We start from the raw sequence: 23,910 nt of genomic DNA, 5'->3' as shown, positions 1-23,910 counted from the left end.
TGCAGAGAAAAGCTGCAAGCTAAGGCTAAAGCAAGTCCACAAGGCACTGGAGTCCAGGAACTGTGGGAGGAAACATAAGTTCCACAAGAGGGAATTGTGTCCGGTTTTTGGCGAAATGTATCAGTGCAGAAGAAGCAGTCATCTTATAAAGAAATGTGGAGAATAATCATGAAAGCAGCTAGCCGGAGTAATAGGTCAGGAACAATAACTTTTGTTGTCAATGAAATCAGTGCTTTTGCTTGGGTGACAATGTGTGTGTGTCAGATGTAAGTCAGGCAACTATTTGAGATTTACAATTCCGCAGTTATGCTTCATTGATTAATACAAGGAAGCAACCAACAATTATGAGTTTGCAGAGGTGGATAAAGCTATGATGATAGTTTATGGGTGATCGCCACTTTCTATTGGAGGACAGGTACAACTGCTGCTACCACTGTAAATGTAAGTTGCATTATACATTTGATGACTGGGAAGGGCAGAAGGCATTATTGAGCATGGTTGTTATTAAGTATAATGTTAATTAAGCAATTCATGGAACAGCATCTCCAGAAATGGAACAAACTGCCCCAAAAAAGTGGCGGAGGAAGGTGAAATAACAACATTTAAAAGAAATTTGGACCGGTACGTGGATAGGAAAGATTTAGAAGGATATTGGCCCAAACACAGTCAAGTAGGACAAGCTTAGATGGGCATCATGGTTGGCATGGATGTGTTGGGTTGAAGAGTCTGTGTCCATGCTGTGTTACTCTATAACTTTATGGTTCAGTCATAATACTTGTATTAAAAGGCAGGGAGCCAAGGAGTGTTTAATGCAGAAATATGCTGGTGATTGAATTTGACATCTCAAAATCAGTTCCATGTCACGCTTGTTGAAGCAGTGGATGTGCTAATCATGACACAGCTAACAGAGTCACTGTCTCACGGAGCCAGAGACCCAGGTCCTGACCTCTGGCACTGCCTATGTGGAGGTTGCACACTCTACCAGTAACCTCGTGGAATTCCTCTGGGTGCTCCGGTTTCCACTCACATCACAAAAGCTGAATATATTCAGTGTTTTATTTTTGTAGACAAAAAGGTAGCAGCCTGCACGATTAATAAACATACCTGCCACGTGGCTGGGAAACAAAACAATGATGTTTAATTTTTTAGAGGTGTTTGGTACGCAGTACCGGCATGCACTATCACAGAAAAATGCACTGGGTTTATTGGTTAATTGGGCCACCTTCAGTCAGCCCTATTGTGTCGGTGACACAAAATGCTGGAGCAGCTCAGCGGGACAGGCAACATCTCTGGAGAGAAGGAATGGGTGACGTTTCAGGTCGAGAGTCTGAAGAGGGTTCACCCATTCCTTTCCTCCAGAGATGCTGTCTGTCCAGCTGAGTCACTCCAGCGTTTTGTGTCTATCTTTGGTTTAAACCAGCATCTGCAGTTCGTTCCTACACATATTGTGTAGGTGAGTTGTAGAACTGAGTGTGGGAGGGGAAGGGGCGGGGGTTAAATTAATGAGAATGTGGGGAACATAAAAAAGGGTTCAATGTAGGGTTGATTGATTATTATGGACAATGGGTTGAAGGGCCTGTTACAGTACAGTATTTCTCAATGACTCAATGATCTGCATTTAATGCCTGTGGCTTTAAGAGATAAGATAAAAGAAAAACTCAATGATATTCTGATTGCAATAACACCAACTGTTTAGATCAGTTCAATGGCAGCAATATCTAGGAAAGATGGATCACATATGTTTGGCTCTAAACAGTTGGATGAGACCTTTAATAGAAAGTATAATTTGTTGCCAATGATAGATGGCATAGCTTCAGACTAACATGATGTTAACTGGAGACCAGGAAATGAGTTTTGCAAGTGAGTTCAGATGAACTGTCAACAAAATCCTATTGGAAGACATTGCTGGAAGTAAATGCCACCTTGGATCAGCTTCCTGTCAGTTGTTCCCAAGATGAGAACACATGGGTTTGTGGAAATATAATTTGGAGTTAAATAGGCAACAGTGATAAACATTTGGATGCATTCACCAAGGGTCTGAGAGGATGGAGCAGTGTTAATGACAATGTGAAACTTGGAAGACAAGAAGCTGGCGGTACTGAACATGTTGCATTGTGTCAAGGATATTGCGTGTATCCTGACAAAGTTTAAGTGGTCCTGGAGATCCGGCACTGATGCATGTGACAAGGCTACGCTTGGTGGGCTGTTTCATTATCTGAGGGAGTTCCTCCCTTATCTGTGAAACTGCGAACAGACGTAACAGATTGTGGAGCAACTGCAGCAAGCGATGCTATAAAAAGAAAAAGTAGAGGTCGCAATTCCTACACTAGTTCTTAAACATTACTACCTAGAGGAAGGTGTAATTCCACAATCTCATTCAGTTCTGTCTCGGATTATGACACTAAATGCAGGAGTAACTCAGCGGACCAGGCAGCATCTCGGGAGAAAAGGAATTGGTGATGTTTTGGGTCAAGGCCCTTCTTCAGACCCTTTCTTCAGTCCAGGTGTAATAGTGTTGCGGAAGGGGCAGTCAATCGGTCGCCCATGTACAAAGGGCATTAGCCATTAGGAGGTGAAGAGCTGGAGGCGAGAAAAGACCAGGAATAATCAGCGTCAGCCACAAATGACCTCAGGCAGGGCAGTGCATGGTAGGCCCATTGTCACAGAGGAGGAACAGTGCTTGAGGGTGTTGCAGATCTCCCGTTGGGAAGAGGAAGAGAACCACTTCAAAATAGGCATACCTTGAGGAGATTTTGCAGTGGGGCAGACAAATGTATATGTAAAGCAGAAAAAGAATCACATATTCTTTTTCCCCAGAGATGCTGCCTGACCCACTGAGTTACTCCAGCACTTTGTGTCCAGAGACATAGATATAGACATAGAAAATAGGTGCAGGAGGAGGCCATTTGGCCCTTCAAGCCAGCAACGCCATTCATTGTGATCATGGCTGATCATTCACTATCAATAACCTGTGCCTGCCTTCTCCCCAAATCCCTTGATTCCACTAGCCCCAAGAGCTCTATCTTACTCTCTTTTAAATTCATCCAGTGAATTGGCTTCTACTGCCTTCTGTGGCAGAGAATTCCACAAATTCACAACTCTCTGGGTGAAAAAGTTTCTTCTCACCTCAGTTTTAAATGACCTCCCCTTTATTCTTAGACTGTGGCCCCTGGTTCTGGACTCCCCCAACATTGGGAACATTTTTCCTGCATGTCGCTTGTCCAGTCCTTTCATAATTTTATATGTCTCTATAAGATCCCCTCTCATCCTACTAAACTCCAGTGAATACACGCCCAGTCTTTCCAATCTTTCCTCACATGACAGTCCCGCCATCCCGGGGATTAACCTCGTGAACCTACGCTGCACTGCCTCAATAGCAAAGACATCCTTCCTCAAATTAGGAGACCAAAACTGCACACAATATTCCAGATGTGGTCTCACCAGGGCCATGTACAACTACAGAAGGACCTTTTTACCCCTTTACTCAAATCCTCTCATTATGAAGGTCAACGTGCCATTTGCTTTCTTCACTGCCTGCTGTACCTGCACGCTTACTTTCAGTGACTGGTGTACAAGGACATCCAGGTCTCGTTGCACTTCCCCTTTACCTAATCTGACACCATTGAGATAATAATCGTTGTTTTTGCTGCCAAAGTGGATAACCTCACATTTATCTATATTATACTTCATCTGCCATGCATCTGCCCACTCACTCAACCTGTCCAAGTCACCCTGCAACCTCCTAACATCCTCTTTGCAGTTCACACTGCCACCCAGCTTTGTGTCACCTGCAAACTTGCTAGTGTTACTTCTAATTCCATCATCCAAATCATTACTATATATTGTAAATAGTTGCGGCCCCAGCACCGAGCCTTGCGGCACTCCACTCGCCACTGCCTGCCATTCTGAAAAGGACTCGTTTATTCCTACTCTTTGCTTCCTGTCTGCCAACCAATTCTCTATCCATGTCAATACCCTACCTCCAATACCATGTGTGCTAATTTTGACCATATCTGTGGCATAAACCTACATGTGCTGTTCTTTGTTTCTACATTTCTTCATGTATTGGTTGTTGGCTGTGAAATACCAGAAATCTCAGTTATTGCCAATAAAACACAATTTACAAGTCAAAACCATCAAGATGGGATGTTTACAAAATCCAACTACTCCAGGAAACAAAATTTGATACTCTGATCTGTAGATGCTGGCAATCTGATCTAAAAACCGAAAATACTGGGAATATTCAGGAGGTCAGACAACATCTGTGGAGTGAGAAAAAGGTCTGGGATTGATGAAAGAATCTTGGCTTAAACTGTTGTCTGTTTCTCTTTCTAGAAGTGGGGTGGCACGGTGGCACAGTAGTAGAGCTCTGCCTTATAGCACCAGAGACCCGGGTTCGATCCTGACTACGGGTGCTATCTGTAGGGAATTTATACGTTAACCCCGTGATCGCGTGGGTTTTCCCTGAGTGCTCCGGTTTCCTCCCACTCAATAGACAATAGACAATAGACAATAGGTGCAGGAGTAGGCCATTCGGCTTCGGGCCATCACCGCCATTCAATGTGATCATGGCTGATCATTCTCAATCAGTACCCCGTTCCTGCTTTCTCCCCATACCCCCTGACTCCGCTATCCTTAAGAGCTCTATCTAGCTCTCTCTTGGATGTATTCAGAGAATTGGCCTCCACTGCCCTCTGAGGCAGAGAATTCCACAGATTCACAACTCTCTGACTAAAAAAGTTTTTCCTCATCTCATCAGGTCTGTAAACTTTGGTAAAAAAATTGTAAATTGTCAAATTGTCCCTAATGGGTAGGATAGTGATAGTGTGTGGGATTCACTGATTGGCACGGACTTGGTAGGCCAAAGGGTCTGTTTCCACGCTGTATCTCTAAACTAAACAAAACTAAATTAAACGAAACCAAGTGCTGCCTGCCTGTCGAGTGTTTCCAGTGGGCATTTTTGCTTTTATTTAAATTTTGTTAGATTGGCTAAATTCATCACGTTAAGGTGTCGGAATCAGTCCAGCACAAAGACTATGGGTCGGACGTGCAAGGTATTTCCTAATGCTGCAGGTACACAAGTTCAATCTCAGATTCTACTCATTGGATGAAAGAATTGCCTAAAATTGAGGACTGTTCTAAAACATGGGCATTCAGTGGTCTCACAAATGCCAGCAATCTCTAAAGCAGTACACAAATACTAAGGCTCTGAAAGGAAAGTGAAAGGTCATCTCTTGCGACAAAGAATGTGTGGAAAATTAAAGTGGAATACTCGAACCACAACAGCTTTGAGATAGAATGAACCAGTGTTGCTGAGAAAGGTCAAGAACATCATGTGTTCTGATGAAGGGTCCCAGACCTGAAATACTGACTGTTTCTCTTTTGTCAGATGTTGCCTGACCTGCTGAGTGCTTCCAGCATTTTCCGTTTTATTTCAGTTTTCCAGCATTAACAGATTATTTTCGTCTTTCACTCTCAAGAACTAAAACAACATCTGCTGATCCCAGGAGTCTAACGCCCAATATTGATCCTAGTTCTGGAAGATATTTTCATCCCCAGCATTGTTTAAAGAGGGTCTGCTTTAATAATAGCTGCTGCAATTCATTATTTCACTTAAACAAGTTATCTTTGAAGTGAAAGATGTAAAATCTTGTATGTTCTTACTGGCCAAATGGAGTTGCGGTTTGATGGAACACTGGACCAAAACACTGCAAGAAACAGAAGGAGTAGGCCATTCAGGCCCTCATGCCTTTTCCACCATTTTACAAGATACAACACGATACGATACGATAGAACTTTATTTATCCCAGGAGGGAAATTGGTCATAAAAAAACAACAAGATACATGAAACATGAAATTAAAGTGACGAGAGGAAAGTCCAGGATGAGGGATGTGGAAAGATTGGGGAGGGGGAAGGGTAGTCAGTCCACCCCATGACTGAAGGAGGATAGCCACAGGGAAAAAATGATCCCCTCTGGCGTTCTGTGCTGCATCTTGGTGGAACTAGCCTGTTGCTGAAGGTACTCCTCAGGTTGACCGTTTCATGGCCGACTTTTTACCTCAACACCATGGTCCTGCTCTAGTAATCTCTATTTTATGTTGCACTGGACAATTGACCCTCCTTCTGAAGTAGGACGTACAGGTCCTATCGCCCTGCCAGTCAATAAATTCCTCCTCATTTCAATCCTAAATGGCTTACCCCATATTTTGAGACCTCTCGTTCTAGGCACCAAGGTCAGGGGAGAAGTCCTCACCATATCCATCATGACAAGCCCTCTAAGGACTTTGCACACATAAATCAAGCCACCACTCATTCCCTTAAATTCAGGAAAATAGTGACATAGCTTACTGAAGCTCTCTGTATGACAGACCTGTCGTCCCAGGAAGCAGGCGGGTGGATCTATGCCTCAATCCCACTTTACCGAGGACGTCTTTAATAAAATAATAGGATTACAATTGGTGGAAGTCCCACCAAAAATAATTGTGGTCAACTATCTTTATTGTGCACAAATCTTCTTTGAATAATAACCAGTGTGTCTATTGCCTTCCTGAATATCCATTGCACTGCACGTTAGCATTCAGTGAAATTTGTACACAGACAGGTCCTTTTGAACATCAACCTTTCCTGATCTCCCATTTAATATAGTACTGCTTTTTAATATCAGTGTAGATCATTTTACATTTCGAATGGGATTAAGCTAGAGACGATGCAGATAAGATTCACAAGGATATTGCCAGGATGTAATTGCTTGAGTTACAAGGAGAGGCTGGACAGGATGGGGATGTTTTCCCGAGAGTGATGAAGGCTGAGAGATGACATGATAGAGGTTCATAAAATCATGAGAGACAGAGACAAGGTGGATGGTCATAATCTTTTTCTCAGGGCAGGGGAGGCTAAAGGTTGAGGGCATGTGTATAAGGTGAGAGGGAAAATATTTAAAGGGGGCCAGAGGGCCAAATGTTATACACTTCGCCAAGAGGGTGATGGATACATGGAATGAACTGCTAGAGGGAAATGGTAGAGGCCAGTACAATTACAGGATTTAAAGGTCATTTGGACAGGTAAGTGGATATGAATCGTTTAGTGGGATATGAGCTAAACACAGGGAAATGGGACTAGCTTCATGTCGACAACCTGTTCAGTATGGATGAGTTGGAGTGAAGGTCATATGGTCACAAGTGATAGGAGCAGAATTCAAGTCTACTCCACCATTCAATCATTGCTGATCTATCTCTCGCTCCTAATCCTAATCACCTGCCTTCTTCCCATAACCCCTGACACCTGTACTAATCAAGAATTTATCTATCTAATGCCTTAAAAATATTCATTGACTTGGCCTCCTGTGGAAAAAAATCCACAGATTCACCACCCTCTCACTAAATAAATTTCTCCTCATCTCCTTCTTAAAGGGCCTGCTTCCAAGCTATACAACTCAATTAATCTATGACTCTATTTATCCACAATGTACTTCATCAACCTTGTTGCTATGCAGTAACTCATCTTAGCTGTAACTCCTCAAATCATCATTACATTGGCTAATGACAATGTAATGCCTGAGGGTTTAACAGGTTGAAATTGGAAAATAAATTCTGTTGTTTGTGCTTGAAAGAAATGCATGCTCGTTGTACTTATTTCTTTAAACACAAGCCACTGCCTAATCCCTGTCCTACTATTATTTTATGCATGAATAGATTTGCCCACTTACATTGTTCTGGAGAGATTTCTGGTTTGTCTCAATGGAAGCAGCAAAGTAGTTCATAACATAAAACAAATAATCACAAATGCTGGCAATCTGAAATAAAATTAGAAAAAGCTGGAACACACAGAATCTGTGCAAGAAGAAGCAGAGCTAATGTTTCAGGTTGAAGAGTCTGTAAAGTTCTTGTGCCTAAGCCCTGTCCTTTACAAGCTCCACTGGCTCCCCATCCCCCAGAGAATCCAATACAAAATCCTCCTCATGACCTCCTCCATAACCTGGCCCCATCCTACCTGACTGACCTCCTCCACAGACACACTCCCACCCGTACCCTCCGCTCTGCTGCTGCTAACCTCCTGTCCCCCCCCCATCCGGACCAAACTCAGATCCTGGGGGGACAGGGCTTTCTCCATCGCTGCTCCCACCCTCTGGAACTCACTACCTCAAACCGTCAGAGACTCCTCCTCACTCACCACATTCAAAACATCACTGAAGTCTCACCTGTTCAACACTGCCTTCAACCACTGACCGTCACCTCACCTTATTTTTCCTTTCCTGTTCGTCTACTTATTTATTTATTTATTTATTCTATGTTTTAGTAAACCATGTAAAGCGTCTTTGAGTTTTTAGAAAAGCGCAATACAAATGTAATGCATTATTATTATTATTATTAAGCTGAATATGGTTACTTTATTTTTTTTAAAGTATATTTCCTTCTGTAAATCTCACCCGTGCTAATAATTAAAGAGGAATAACTAAACCCGGACGCGGGATTCACACAATTGTTTTGTTTTGCTCTTTTATGTGTAGCAATTTAACCAAATACATTGTATAATTTTAAAGGTAATTTCTTTTCCAATTTCAACCTGTTAAACCCTCAGGCATTACAAAACAATATCCTTGCTGCCTGTGAGGTTGGCAATTTAATGCACAATGTATTTCAACTTGATGATTAATAAATATTGAGAAAAACAGGGGAAACCAGAATCAGTGCCTGGAGACTCCGCTGGTCAGTTGCCAAGGACAAACACTCATTTGTTTATTTATAGATAACGAGTCTGTTTCCGATTATCCAACAAAATCATAATCCAATTTACTACTTCACCGTGGATCCCAGGAGCTTTTTATTTTCAATCTTTAGTCATGGACAGTAGATGTATTTTGGAAATTAACTACATTTACTAACTACGTTACGAGTTTGGTTAAAATGTAGCTCATCTATCATAGCCCCCTGATTATTTTGATGCACTGATATGGCAGGGCAGCAGCTTTAGAGCAGCTTCAAGTGGGACTGTCCATCCCAAGCAGCACTCTGCAGTTTACAGCCATACCTGTATCAAGCTTGGAAGCACATACCACCAGATTCAGGAACGGCTTCTTCCCTGTTGCTATCAGACTACAGAACAGTCATCCCGTAAACTGGGATGTAGTTCAAATCTTCCATTCGACCTCATTGCAGCCCTTGCACTTTTTATTATCTGCACTTTATCTGAAACTGTAATGCTATAATGCTGTAACACTATTTTCTACATTCCTAAATTGTTCTCATTGCAATATCTGTGTATGGCTTGATGGTACTCATGTATAATATGTTCCGACTGGATACCATGCAAACAAAGCTGTTCCTCAAATTAGGAGACCAAAATTGCACACAATACTCCAGGGTCTCACCAGGGCCCTGTACAATTGCAGTGGGACCTCTTTGCTCCTAAACTCAAATCCTCTTGCAATGAAGGCCAACATGCCATTAATTTTCTTCACCGCCTGCTGTACCTGCATGCTTACTTTCAGTGACTGATGTACAAGCACACCCAGGTCTCGTTGCACCACCCCTTTTGCTAATCTGACACCATTCCAATAATAATCTGCCTTCCTGGTCTTGCCACCAAAGTGGATAGCCTCACATTTATCCACATTATACTGCTTCTGCCATGCATCTGCCCACTCACCCAACCTATCCATGTCGCCCTGCAGCCTCATAGCATCCTCATTGCAGCTCACACTGCCACCCAGCTTTGTGTCATCCGCAAACTTGGAGATGTCACATTTAATTCCCTCGTCTAAATCGTTAATATATATTGTAAATAACTGGGGGACCAGCACCGAGCCTTGCGGCACCTCACTGCCTTCAGGTGTTTCTTTGGAATGCTTTCCTGAAAGACTGCCTTCAATGATGGTGGGCATCTCAGGAATGTTCCTGCAGAAAGCTGAAGAACTTTATCAAATTTACCCCTCACCTCTTTCTTTACTCCAATGGTGGTTAATTAACAGGCCTCTAATCCCAAAACATGTGGATTATTTTCATTAACTACCAGCTTTAATCAGAATGTTGGGATAGTGGTTAAGTTACGGGACTCACAGATAGTCCACCGATCCAGGGAATGTCGCCATGGCAGCTGTGGAATTCATGCCGTTAAATAAATCTAGTATGGATAACGGAGACCGTGAAACTATCAGAAATGTGCAAAAATCTAAGTGGTTCACTAATGTCCTTCGGAAAAGGAAAAATTAATCCTTCCCTAGTATGGACTAAATGCAAATTCAGACCCATTAACATGGTTGACTCCAAATTGTTTCCTCTGTTCAGGGGCAATTAGGGATGGATAATAAATGCTGGCATTGGCAGATCCACGAGCCCTGAATGAATAAATGAAAAGAAAAATTGTTATGTAGTAAGAATTTGAATGATGTCATAGATGCTGGAATCTTGTGCAGAATACAAATTGCTGGAGTAACTCAGCCTGAAGTAGGGTCTCGACCTGAAAGTACTCCAAATTTCTAAGAAAATTGATTTCGGAGGTTTCTCCATAAGCATCCACCAGATGCAGTTGCAGATCCCACGAGTTCATCATTCCATGTTCAAACGTAATTGATGAATATTTTAATCACAGCACTTTAGACACTTCAAACATTATTTTGTTTATATGCAAATTATAACGTGAAACAAGAGACTAGGTCAGGGAGAATGGTCGGCGTGGACTAGTAGGGCGGACAGGCCTGTTTCCATGCTGTAGTTGTTATATGTTATATGTTACTTAAACCAATGTAAAAACTGCAGAGTGAATGACAGTTTCAATTGAGAATTGTTACAGATGGATGACCGCTGGATGTTTAGAAGTGAGGGCAAAAGGGCAAACAAATCTGCCATGTTGTCAAGACAAATGCTGGTTGTTCACTACCGCCTTGACATTGCTGAAAGCGCACTGCGGCTGGATCTCTCATCTGAAAGCCTGGGCTCACTGACATGCTCTACACACGTTATCCCTGAGCCTGGCTACAGGATGTGCAGGTTTATTCCCCTGCTGTCAGCAGCAGAGCAGGCTTATCTGGATGCGATCTTGCTGAGCAGCCGAGCACTAATGGAGTTTCCTGCTTCACAGCAATGGCTGTACTTCAAAAGAAAAATTGTGTTTTGTAGACCATTAAGTACGAGTTGAGCACGAGTTGTTGGATAAATGCACACAGGATAATGGAAAAATGAGGAAGGCCATTTGGCCCATCAGTCTCCACTGACCTTAATGAAGATGAACCTAGTTGCCGACCACAACATGGCGGCGCTGCCATAGCAGCTGCGGCTTACCTGCGGTCCATTTGTCTTTGTGTTTTGTTGTTTTTTTGTGTCTTAATTGTCGATGTGATGTCGTGTTTTTGTGTTTGTGTACTATGTGTGGGTGTGGGGGGGAGGGGGGGAACTGTAAAATTGAATTTTCCAATAACCTATTGGTTCTTTGAATGAATTATTTCCATGAATGTTCTAATTTCATGTAATCCGCACTCCCTGTATTCCTTCCTCTCTTGCTCTGATCGACCCAGATTTTCTCCCCAAACATTTTCCCAAAACCTTTCCCTGAAACCTGTCACCCAGTTTTGTTCTCCTCTCCACCTAGTATTGGTATTGGTATTGGTTTATTATTATTAGTGTAAAGCTTTGTTTACATGCTATCCAGTTCAATTATACGAAACATGATACCAATCAAGCCATGCACAAGTATAGCAGGTAGTGCAAAGAGAAAAATACCAGTGTTCAGAAAATAGTGTTACAACATTATAGCATTACATTTACAGCGAAAGAGCAGATAAAAATAAAACCACAAGAAGTAAGTTGGAAGTTGGGAATACACTGTAGCTCATGCGTGGACTGGCCATTCAGAAGTCTGATAATAGCAGGAAAGAAGCTGTTCCTGAATCTTGTAGTGTGTGCTTTCAAGCCGTTTTAACTTCTGCCTGACGGGTGAGGGGAGAAGAAGGAATGACTGTGGTGAGGTTGTCCTTGGTTATGTCTGCTGCTCTCCCAAGTCAGCCTGAAGTGGAGATGAAGTCGATGGGAGGGTGGCTGGTTTGTGTGATAGACTGGGCTACGTCCACAACTCTACAATTTCTTGTGGTCTTGGGCAGAGTTTTTGCCCAAACCAAGCTGTCAATGCATCCTGATAGGGTGCTTTCTATGGTGCACCTGCCGATCACCCACGCACTATATCTACTGATTCTCCTATCCTCGCTCGCAAATGATTCCAAGCGCCAATTAACCCTCTTATCTGGTTCGATTTATCTCCTTCACATCAGATTCCAGCATCTGTCGCCTTTTGTGTCTCCACTTATCACCTCGCCTCTGTCTGTACTCCCACCCTCCTCTCCCTCATCCTGACACTGTGTAGATCAGTGCATGTTCCTTTAACATAGTGACCTCACCACTACTAACCACTCCCATTGTCTCTTGTATAATTGTAGCTTCCCCACCTCCAGCTCGCTCTCTAGTTCCAGTGATGACCACGGACAGCTAGGGCATATCTTGTGTAGTGACATTAATAAACAATATCCAGTAAAAGACTCTGTGTGCAAAGGACGTCTCTTTACACACTGTCTGCTGCCTTTTTCTCTCTCTGCTCATCTGTCTCAACCTATCACCCACCAATCGCTGTCTCCGAACTCATTCCCTTCTCGGTCCTACCTTGCTACATCTGCCATCATCTCCCTCCCCAACTGCCTGCCTCTTCTCTCTCTCTCTCTCTCTCTCACCTCTTATCCTGATCATCTCCCCCCCCCCCCCCCCCCCCTGCACTTTCAGTCCTGATGCAGGGTCTTGACCCAAAATGTCAAACATCCTCTTCTCCACAGATGCTGCTCGACTCCTTGTCGATCACCATGGCGCAACCACTCAGAAGAAGAGGAATAAACAAGCCTCAGCAATCTGCCATTTTGTGTCCTTTACACAGAAAGCAACCTGTTGCACTTAATGCAACCCCCCCCCCCCCCCAGTTTCCATACTGCTGATGCCAGGCTAACTGGTCTGTGGTGCTCCATTCCCTCACTCCGATTTGAATAAATGAATTATGAATTAATGAATGATACTTTATTGTCACATGTGACAAGTCACAGTGATATTTTTTGTTCTGTATACCCACGGTGTGCAAAGAGTGGCCACATAAAGGGCGCCAACAAAGTTACAAAGTATCTCACACCAGGTCCGCCTATGTTCTCCCCTTCTCCCCCCCCCCTCGCCCCCCCCCCCCTCCCCCCCCCCCCCCCTCACGGCAGTTCCCCCCACACCAGGTCCTTAAATAATGGGATTAAATCTGTTAACTCCCAATTCTGGGTGCTATGAAAGTATCCTATGGATACTTTATAGATCACACACTGGAAGTTATGGAGGCTAGATTCCTGTAGATATTTAAAGATGTGGATATTTTCCCTTGAAAAGATCAGGACATTGAGTGCTATAGAGTACTAGCACAGACCAAGAGAGTGAGGTCTGTGGTACATCAACTATGATTATATTGAATGATGAGATGGAATCTGATGGGGCTAGCTTAGCCCACCTGTCCTCTCTCTCTCTCTCTCTCTCTCTCTCTCTCTCTCTCTCTTCTCTCCTCTCTCTCTCTCTCTCTCTCTCTCTCTCTCTCTCTCTCTCTCTCTCTCTCTCTCTCTCTCTCTCTCTCTCTCTCTCTCTCTCTCATCTCTCTCTCTCCTCTCTCTCTCTCTCTCTCTCTCTCTCTCTCTCTCTCTCTCTCTCTGGCATCCGTCCATCTGCGGGAGATGGTGATGCAGCTTGGCATTGTCCTGCTTGGAGAGGGGGATTTTTTCATCTGTGGTTACCTGTAACTGCTACCTCCCGTGATTTTTTTCCTCACTGTGCCCAGCAAGGACGAAGTGTCCTCTCCATTTGATTGGCCACTGAGCCTGGGAAGGTAAATGGGAATACAAACTTGCCCAGCATCTGCATTCCCCTCTCGACCTGATAGGCTGATTACGGAGGAACGGCGTGACTGCTACGTCCGGGGCCTACTCGGTTGCTGGAGTTGCCGGAAGGCAGACACACGAGGGATCAGCCGACCGTCTCTAAGGACTCCAGCTCCAGTGTCTTTGGCACTCCTGAGCCTTACCCACAAGGCAGCGGGGTGCTATTTAACCCATAGTTGGGACCTGGTTGATGGATGTCAGGATGTGTCCACATGCCAGGTGTAGCCCACCTGAACCTACTTTCTTATGGTCTTATCTCCATAGCCATCTCTTTCAAAGGCTTGGGATGCAGATCATCAGATTCTGGGAGTGTATTGTCTTTTGGTCCCATTAATCAGCATAAAATCATAAGGCCATAATAAGTGGGGGGAAAAAAGTGTCATTCAGCTTCTCAAGCCTGCTCTACCAATGAATACAGTTATGGCTGATTCAACATTCCTAGTCCACCTTCTTTCCTTCACACTTTTCTAATTTCTTTGGACTTTCTTATTCACTGTTAGATATGTCGTTCTTCCACTATTTCCACAAGGTTATCTCAGTTTCTTCCAGAGAGACAGACGCAAAATATTTGATTAATCTCCCTGCTGTTTCCTTATTTCCTAACTTAATTTCTCCTGTCTCAATGTGTGAGAGATCGACATTCTTTGCCAATCTTTTCCTTTTCACAGTCTCTTGTTAAGTTCTTCACGACTGACATTGATATGGAAACTGTGTTGCAAAATAGATACTGTGCTCAACTCAACATTGCAAAACGATACACATGTCTGTCTGCCTTAATGAATGTAAAAACAAATCACCAAGTAAAAGTTGAAACCTTTACCCTTTCAGAAAAGAGTTTGCAAAAATCCAATTTAAACAGTTTTCCTCTGTTAAATATGATATGGTTACAATATTTTTACAACATCAATGCTCAAAATCTAGTCAAACAGAAATCAGTTTTTAAATTGTTTATAGTTTAGAGATACAGTATGGAAACAGGCCTTATGACCCACTGAATCCTTGCTGACAGTCGATCATCCATTCAACTGGTTCTATATTATACTCCTTTCTCATCCACTCCTTACATATCACGGGAAATTAACAGAGGCCAATTAACCAAAAAACCCGCATATCTTTGGGATGTGGGATGAACCGGAGCACCCGGACGGAGGAAACCCATGTGGTCATAGGGAGAATGTGCAAACTCCACACAGACAGCACCTGAGGTCAGGATCGGACCCGGGTCTCTGGCGCTGTGAGGCTGTGTCACGACCAGCTGCGCTAATTGTGATCCAAATAAAATTTCCAGAAATTAAGCAAGATTCCAAACAAGATCTTGGCAAGATTAAGCAAAATAAGGGATGGCACAGTGGCGCAATGGTTGAATTGCTGGTTTACAGCACCAGAGACCTGGGTTCGATCCTGACTACGGGTGCTGTTTCTATGTTCTTCCTGTGGCCACGTGGGCTTTCACTGGGTGCTACAGATACCTCCCACATTCCAAAGACATGCAGGTTTGTAGGTTGTGTGGAAAGGAACTGGAGATGCTGGTTTATACCGAAGACAGACAAAAAGTGCTGGAGTAACTCAGGAGTTCCTCTGGAGAAAAAGGATGAGTGACGTTTCGGGTCGGAACCTTCTTCAGAGAGTCTAAGGAAAGTACTGACCTGAAACGTCACCCATCCTTTTTCTCCAGAGTTGCTGCCTGACCTGCTGAGTTACTCCAGCACATTGTATCTATCTCAGGTTTGTAGGTAGATTGGCTTCTGCAAATAGTCCCTAGTGTGTAGGATAGAACTAGTGCATTGGTAATAATTGGTCAGTGTTCAGTAGGCTGAAGGGGCTATTTTCACGCGATACAGTATGTATCTTCATTAGGATTTTTCTGAATGTGCTGAGTTTGATATGGATTGGTTGTTTCAAAGCTTACGTGTACTTGTGGTGTCTTTCAATCCTTTTTTATTGCATTTGATTGTTATCCTCCCATTTTGCTGATGCACAGCAATAAGCTAACAGTATAAGCAATGCCTGAAGTGATACCTTGACGGCAGAGGAGTGAGCTGGTTTGCCTGCCCACGTATTAAATCATTCAAAGTGGTGCTCTGAGTGTGAAAAGGTAATTTATAACAAGTTGGTGCAGACCAGGTCAAACCACATCTATCACTTCAATGCAGTGCTGGAACAAGGACAGATACTAAAAGCAGGCCACCATTCGCATGAAGGCATCGATCTTTTAGCTTGTACACTGATGAATCTACTAGCCGAGTGACCCGAGCAGCACAAACACACCAGGCTACTGATGAAATGTTAAGAGACTTTCCAACTCCCTTCCTCTTTGTGCTTGTTGTGATGATTTTTAACCCATTCATCGCATCCCAACATTTAATTGCTTTTCTGTGGATGAAATTAGTGGTTCGAGACAGCATGTCAAATTAATTTTTAAGAAGCAACTGCTTTGCTATGGGTATGCAGACACATATACAGCAGACTGGATAAGGACGACAAATGTCCTCCAGAGAGATGCACTCCACATTTGGAGCTGACCTTGCATGCCAGACTCACTGCCTCAGAGCTGCACACCTATGTCACGCACAGTCAGAGGAAGATTTAATAGATGCGTTCAAAACTGTGAGGAGTTTTGTTGGAATTCATGCCACTTATACCACAGAGGGGATGATTAGATATCAGAGATACTGAAGAAGGCATTTGGTATGTCTGCCTTTTTTGATCGGGTATTGAGTGCAAGCGTACTAACCAACTAACCAACAACATCCTCCCCTTTGCATCCCCACTCTCTTTCCTGTGCCTCATGAATGTGCATCCATTTCTCCCACTATTCCGCCCCTCTTTCATCTTCCCTCATCCCCTTCCAACTGTATCCCTTCCTTTGGTTCCACATTTCATGCCTCTTCTATCTTTATCTCAGTCTTTTGTCTTCTTCCCATTATCTGGTGTTTGTTCACCCGCCTACCAGTCAAAACCCTCGTCACCAGTATCCACCTACAAATTGCCTGGCTTTGTCCCATCCGCCAACTCTCTTCCAGCTTTCTCTTCCTTACTAGAAGCAGTCTGAAGAAGGGTCTCAGCTTGAAACATCATCAATCCATGTTTTGCAGGGATGCTGCCTGACCCCCTTATGCCCTGACCCTGCTTCTCCTGAAATACATGAAAAATAATCAACAAGGGTTGCAACATTTGCTAAAACAAGGGAGCGAAGAAAAAGATTTCCCGGTACTTCTTGTTTTTGTTTTTGATCACCACCGCTTGCAGTGTTTCTTTATTTTCAGATGCAGAGAGAGGAGGCATTTTTTTTTTCTGTTTGGTCATGTGTTATCCAAAAATTATTTTCCACACTCCTGGTTCTTTTGTAAACCAGCTGAAGTCTCTGCTCACCCTTCCATCAAGGGGAATATGACCAACTGTGAGGAATAGATCGGGTGGATGCACAGAATCTCTTGCCCAGAGTAGGGGAATGGAGAACCAGAGGGCATAGGTTTAAGGTGAAGGGGGAAAGATTTTATAGGATTCTAAGGGGTAACATTTTTACGCAAATGCTGGTGGGTGTATGGAATAAGCTGCTGGAGGAGATAGTTGAGGCAGGGACTATCACAGCGCTTAAGAAGCAATTAGACAGGTACATGGATAGGACAGGTTTAGAGGGATGTGGGCCATACTCAGAGAAGTGGGACCAGTGTTGATTGGACAAGTTGAGCCGAAGGGTCTGTTTCTACACTGTATGACTCTATGACTCTATGACAAAGATGAGGTGTCCCCTCCCACCATCCAAGCTCCCCAACTTGCCACTAGTCCTTTCCAACGTAGAGAATAGCTTGCCATTTATAACTCCAGGGATACCTAAAGTTGCATTGAGAGTAACAAGAACATCATTCGACTTGCCCCCAGATCCAGATTCCAAAGGGCTTTTGATAATGCTCCACATGAGCACATGTTTAAGGCATTAGTGTCTAAATGAGTGAAAAGATGAACTAAAAGGAGAAGTGACTTTGTACTCATCAATGAAGTGACATTGTACTGAAGAGATTCACTGAACATAAGGCTCCAGAGATTGCTTCTGGTCTCAGTCCAACAGAAATGAACTGGAAAAGCCAGGAAAAATCTGTTTAAATGTGTCGTTGAACAAAGGAGGATAAATGAAATCTGAAACTATTGAAGTACCGGGGAAAATTTTGCAAATCACATAACAGTAGCAGACAAGGTTCAATGAGAAAGTGAAAGGTACTGGAGGAGGAAATGGTGTGACTGTATTGGAAACTGAAACAGACGTAGGTGTGGTTGCAGATTCGGAGTTAAGATATCCCGACCTTGTGAAAGAGAGCAACTCTAAATCTGAGTTGCTTTGTATCACCAGTCACATGTCTAAGGCTGTCACGTTGAAACAGCACCCGACTTGTACAATGCTGAAGATGGACACAAAATGCTGGAGTAACTCAGCGGGACAGGCAGCATCTCTGTAGAGAAGGAATGGGTGACATTTCGGGTTGAGAACCTCCTTCAGACTGTGTACAGTGCTGCACCTTGCCATGGGGCTTGAAGAGACACCTTTCCAATAGGAAAAAACGTGTGTGTCAGTTAGTTGCTGTCCTCTCAGAGCCTGGCTACCTGTCCTGAGTGTATAGTCCAATTAAATAATTCAGCTGCAAGTCAGATCATGCCAGCTTGGCTCAGTACTTTAGCTTGATATCAGTGAATTTGGAAAGCATGTTTGAGATTTTGTCAAATGTTATTTTTGTGCAGACCTGTATCCAGGTCCTATGTTTTTTAAATAACTCCCATCGTTGCCAAATGATATTCATGCCATGTACTGGCCATCCCCAATCAGGTGATGACCACCCACCCTCAACATTCAGTGCCATTTGCAATCTCTAGTCCCTCATCATCAACATCATCCGCTGTTGTTGAAGATAGATGATGGCTTCAACAACATCAGCTGACGTTGATAGTGAGCAATGTCAAATGCTCAATGCTGTTTGACTACAAATGCAGATTGAAGATGGGGCATTCTGACACAAGACACAAGCCATGTCTCTGGTGGTATAGTCCACTTGCTTCAAGTCCCTCTCCAAAATGTACCTTGCTGAAATTTCTCTCTCTATGACTGAGGCAAGTTTTGATTAATCCTGGACTTGTGAAGTGCCTTAGAATGTTTTGTAATAACCTCAAAACACAGTTATACATGTACAAATAGTTAGAATTATACAGTATTGAGCCACACTGTCAAATGAGTACCATTTACAGTAATCTCACAATAATCCCATGTTATTCTCCCTACATTCACATCACCTCCACTAGATTCTACCATTCACCTGTATGCCAAGGGTAATTTGCAGTAACCAATTAACCCACCACTACTGTTTCTAAAATAATTCTATCCCAGTTCAGATTACATTTAGTTTATTGTAATATACATCAAGGTGCATAAAAATTCCTTATCATACAAAGCTCACAGAGTAAACAGTATACGTACGATAATGCTAAATACAACGATAAATATAACGACAGACTGTAAAACAGCAGAATGGTACAAAATTGTAATGCGAAATCTGAGTAAGGTAAAAGAATATTATTAGTACAATAAAAGAATAGCCAAATGAGATAGACTTCACGAAGCACACGTGCAGCACCTCTGGGAATGGGAAATTCATGAACACTGCCCTGCCCATGACAGGTTTCTCATTTCCTTCCACCCTGTCTATCTTCACGGTGCATTCTATCAAGATGGCTGTTGGTATTGTAAAAGATGCCTGCCATCTGGGGTTACCCATTTCTCTCTTCTAGCCTCTGGATCTTGAAAGCCCAGACTTAAGAACAACTTCTTTCCCTCTGCTGTCCGACAAGCAAAGATACTAGAGGAGCAAGATAGACCACTCGACCCTAAAAACCGTAGTATGTCATGGTGCCATTTTAGTAGGCAGAAACTTGCAGAAACATTTAAAAAGAAAAAGAACAAAAATCTGAATTGATAGATGAGATATATTCTGCATTTTTATGGTATCATCACACATACTGTTCCCCCAAAACACTGATTACACTGCGAGAGGCATAACGAATGGCGGGTTTTGCCTACTAAAATGGTGGACATTATGCTCCTTTGCGTACTACACCTGTATAGGCGATTTCGACGGAGTGGTTCATCTTGCTCCTCTAGTATCTTTGCTGACAAGTGAATCTCTGCAGGTTCAAGGGGCCAAGAGCAGAGCGCTTGCCATTCCAGGCAACGGCGCATCCTGTCAGAATAGTTTCTATAGAGCATCCGTCGTAGTTTGAAGGAATCTTTGTGGACATGCCGAATCATCTCAGAAGTCCCTGAAAGTAATTATGTTGATGCAATTTCTTTATCACCAGATCACTGTGAAGGGACCAGGTTAAGTCGATGGTAATATCAATGTCTAGGAATTTGAAACTGCCGACAGCTTTGTTGATGAGCACAGGATTGTGTTCACCCCCTCGCTTCCTGAGCTCAACGACTGTCATCTTACTGGGCTTGGTTATTGACCTGATGCCACGACACTCGGTCAGAGATCTCTTTCCTATACTTCCTCTCATTGTTGTTGTAGATCCAACGGACAACAATGGTATCAACGATGAACTTAAAGACCAATTTGGTATTGTACTGGCCACACAGTTCCGAGTCTACAGGAAGTAGAGCAAGTGACTGAGCAATCACCCTGAGAGGCATTAGTGTTAAGTGTCAGTGTGGAGGAAATGTTTTCACCAAAATGTTTTCACCAAAATGTTTTCACCTAACTGCCTGAGGTCTAGAGATTTAGGAATGAGCTTATTCTGTATCATGGTGTTGAATGCTGAATTGTATTCAATGAATAGCATCCTGCTGGAGGTGTTTTTATTGTCAAGCTGCTCCAGGGCTCAATGTAATGCAAGAGACATATTGTCCATTGTAGAGCTAGTCTTCTTGTATGTGAATTACAGGGAATCTCAATTATCTGGAAGACTGGCAGCCATTACCAATCTTTCAAAACACTTCATTATGATTGATATTAGAGCTACTAAGCAGTCGTCATTGAAAGAGATCTCCAATCTTTGAGATACCATCTCATCATATACCAGGGAGGATCCCCTCTCTGGAGAGGTTTTCCTGCATTTGCACCACTCCTCTCCCAGCTGCTAACATATTGATGGCCAACAAGACTTCTCAACAAGGAATTTAAAGAGTGCCCAACAAGTATAAAGGATTGGCTGAGAACTTTTTTTAATTCATTTGACTCTGAATTGAGGCCATACCCAATGCAATGTCAAATCAGAGTTTCCTCCAGGGGGCCCTATACTCCAATGATCCAGAGATCAGAGACCCAGATTCCCACTGGACCATAAAAATACGTCAACAGGGAACTCCCATCCTGCAGTCATGGCCCAGTACATTGCTGAATGGACTGCTTTCAGCTTAAAAGCATGTGTTGGCTGTTTATGGCTCACAACCCTATATAAAGTTGCTGTGGTATTAAAATGCAATGGATAGTTTTTGGCACTTGCCACTACCTTTTTTCCACTTTTCTCACTGCGTTCATTTACACGGAGAGTGGATAAATCATCTTCATTGCAGATTATAATTCTTTATGCACATTCAGTCACAGTTCATCGTGGCAATGGGCACTATACCCATCACCTCTTACTAAGAAATCTAGGCAGGCACAGCAGCATTGGAAACATTCCCTCCTGGTTGTCTATGTAACAAGAGGGGAAATTCATGAATATTAATCTTGAGATACAAGGGACTGCATATGCTACAATATGGAGCAAAAAACAAACTGTGTGTGTGTGTGTGTGTGTGTGTGTGTGTGTGTGTGTGTGTGTGTGTGTGTGTGTGTTGAAGGAACTCAACAGGTCAGGCAGCATCTGCGTAGGCAAAGGGAACGTCGACATTTCGGGTCAGGACTCCACATCTGGACCCTTCACTCATTGTTATTATTGCACTATTCTTGTTTGTTTGTTTTTTATGTGTATGTATGTGTGCGCGTGTGTATATATATATATATATATATATATTTGTGTGTGTGTGTGTGTGTGTGTGTGTGTGTGTGTGTGTGTGTGTGTATGCGTGAGTATGAGTATATATACACACACTGAACTTTTTTATTCTTGTTTATTATATTGTTTACAGTGTACTAAGTTTACATATTCTGTTGTGCTGCTGCAAATAAGAATTTCTTTGTTCTATCTGGGACTTATGACAATAAAACACTCTTGACTCTTGACTCTTGACCTGATCATAGTTTTAGGGTTATGCTGCCACTGGACAATTTTGTGCAGTTCTTTGCGATATAGTCTCACAAATGATAAATTTATGCCTTATGCAATGTTTAAGCATGAAACATTTGTAACATTGACCCATGGTGAGGGAAACTATTGAACTCTAAATGAGGATAATGACATATCTCAATTGTATTTACTATATAAATTTTGGATAAAGTGTAGTATTTTTTTTTAAACGTCCTGTTCTTCCAACCCCCCATTGACAAAACCTCCTGATCTTGAGATACAGCGATCATTCCTCTTCAATGTTAATACCAATATTAATATAAGTATAAGCTTCTGCAGTCTAAATACGAACAAACTGACCATAAAGTGATTGAATAATAAAAATAAGAAAATGACATTTGATCATTTTCAGGGGAGATAACCCTTTACTCTGCCTTCCTGCCTCCTTTACATCTCTTCAAAGCAGTCCCCCTTTCTCTTCTTAATAGTGGGTTTACGGAGACTGGAACTCAAAGGGTTAAATCAGCCACTACAGCACATTGGATGGAATGCAAATGATTGTAGTTTCTAAGAACTAGATTTGAAAGAAAATGAACACAATCCGCTCTCCTTTTGTGAATAATGATCTGTTAAGAGAGTTGGAGAGGAGAGGAGGGGGCAGGGAGGAGGAACGCCCACAGCAGATTACTAACATCCATTGACAAGGGCATTTTCAGCGTGTGTGTGGGGGTGGATTTAGAAAGAATGAAATGATCAGCCACACCAACGCCACAGGAACAACCATAATGGTGCTTTTCTCCAGGACTCACCAGGTTGATGAACGTGAGGAATTTCCAGCTGCCGCCATAGGTCTGGTGAGCGGGAATGTCGAGAGCTTTGAAGCTGCACAGGATGGAGAGGTAGGAGAGCAGAATGGCGACCCGCAGCACCTGAGAGGGGATGAGAGCCATGTTGCCGCTGTTGCTGCCGCTGCTGATGCTGCTGCTCCACTCCCCTAGCAACCGCCCACAGCAACCGAGCCTGTCACCATGGAGACAGCCGGCCAGTGCCCAGGCTTCTGGCAGTCACGGCATTGCCTGGGCCTTCCAGCAACAAGGGTAATCCTATACTCTTGGGATATTAGTCCCTGCGTAAAATATAGCAGGTCATCAGCAAGTCATCAGGTCTACATTAATGATGCTGCTATATTTCTGCCTGTGTGTACAAGAGGTTTCTGGATAAGTATTCATTCCTGTAAGACTGAGAGGAAAATATTAATCAATTTTCTACTTTTAATCCCAATCTTTACATTATCTATCTATCTATCTATCTATCTATCTATCTATCTATCTATCTATCTATCTATCTATCTATCTATCTATCTATCTATCTATCTATCTATCTATCTATCTATCTATCTATCTAGCGTAAGAGCAGAATTTGGCCATTCGGCCCATCAAGTCTTCTCCACCAAATGATCATAGGCAGAGACTATACAGGCCAAACAGGTTAGTTCTCACCAGGTCAGAACCAATATCTTTCAGGCAGGCAGTTTGTTGGTATTGGGGATGAATTTGGGGATGATTTAAACTGGTTTAGCAGAGGAACAGAAATCAAGGGAAGTGAAGTTAATGCAGGAAATGGCACAAGGAAAATTTCTGCCACCTTGAATTGCCAAACAGGAATGTGGGGCCAATTGGCATAATTCTGCTTCAGTGTCTTATGTTCTGAAGCGCAGCGGTAGAGTTGCTGCTTTACAGCGAATGCAGCGCCGGAGACTCAG

General features: G+C 42.9%; 1 protein-coding gene across 1 annotated transcript in view; it reads right to left on the bottom strand.

Moving 5' to 3' along the window:
* aig1 (androgen-induced 1 (H. sapiens)) overlaps nucleotides 1-23,133 on the bottom strand; it is a 140,536-nt gene extending 117,403 nt beyond the window's left edge. The window contains exon 1 of the mRNA XM_078405466.1: nucleotides 22,958-23,133. Within this exon, the coding sequence (XP_078261592.1) occupies nucleotides 22,958-23,098 (141 nt within the window). The 5' untranslated portion in view covers nucleotides 23,099-23,133. The remainder of the gene's footprint in view (nucleotides 1-22,957) is intronic.
* Between the last annotated feature and the right edge of the window lie 777 nt (nucleotides 23,134-23,910).

This window comes from Rhinoraja longicauda, chromosome 9, assembly GCF_053455715.1.
Source record: "Rhinoraja longicauda isolate Sanriku21f chromosome 9, sRhiLon1.1, whole genome shotgun sequence".
In the NCBI taxonomy this organism is placed as follows: Eukaryota; Metazoa; Chordata; class Chondrichthyes; order Rajiformes; family Arhynchobatidae; genus Rhinoraja; species Rhinoraja longicauda.
Note: the sequence above shows the minus strand (reverse complement) of the source record. Positions and strands in the feature narration are given on the sequence as shown.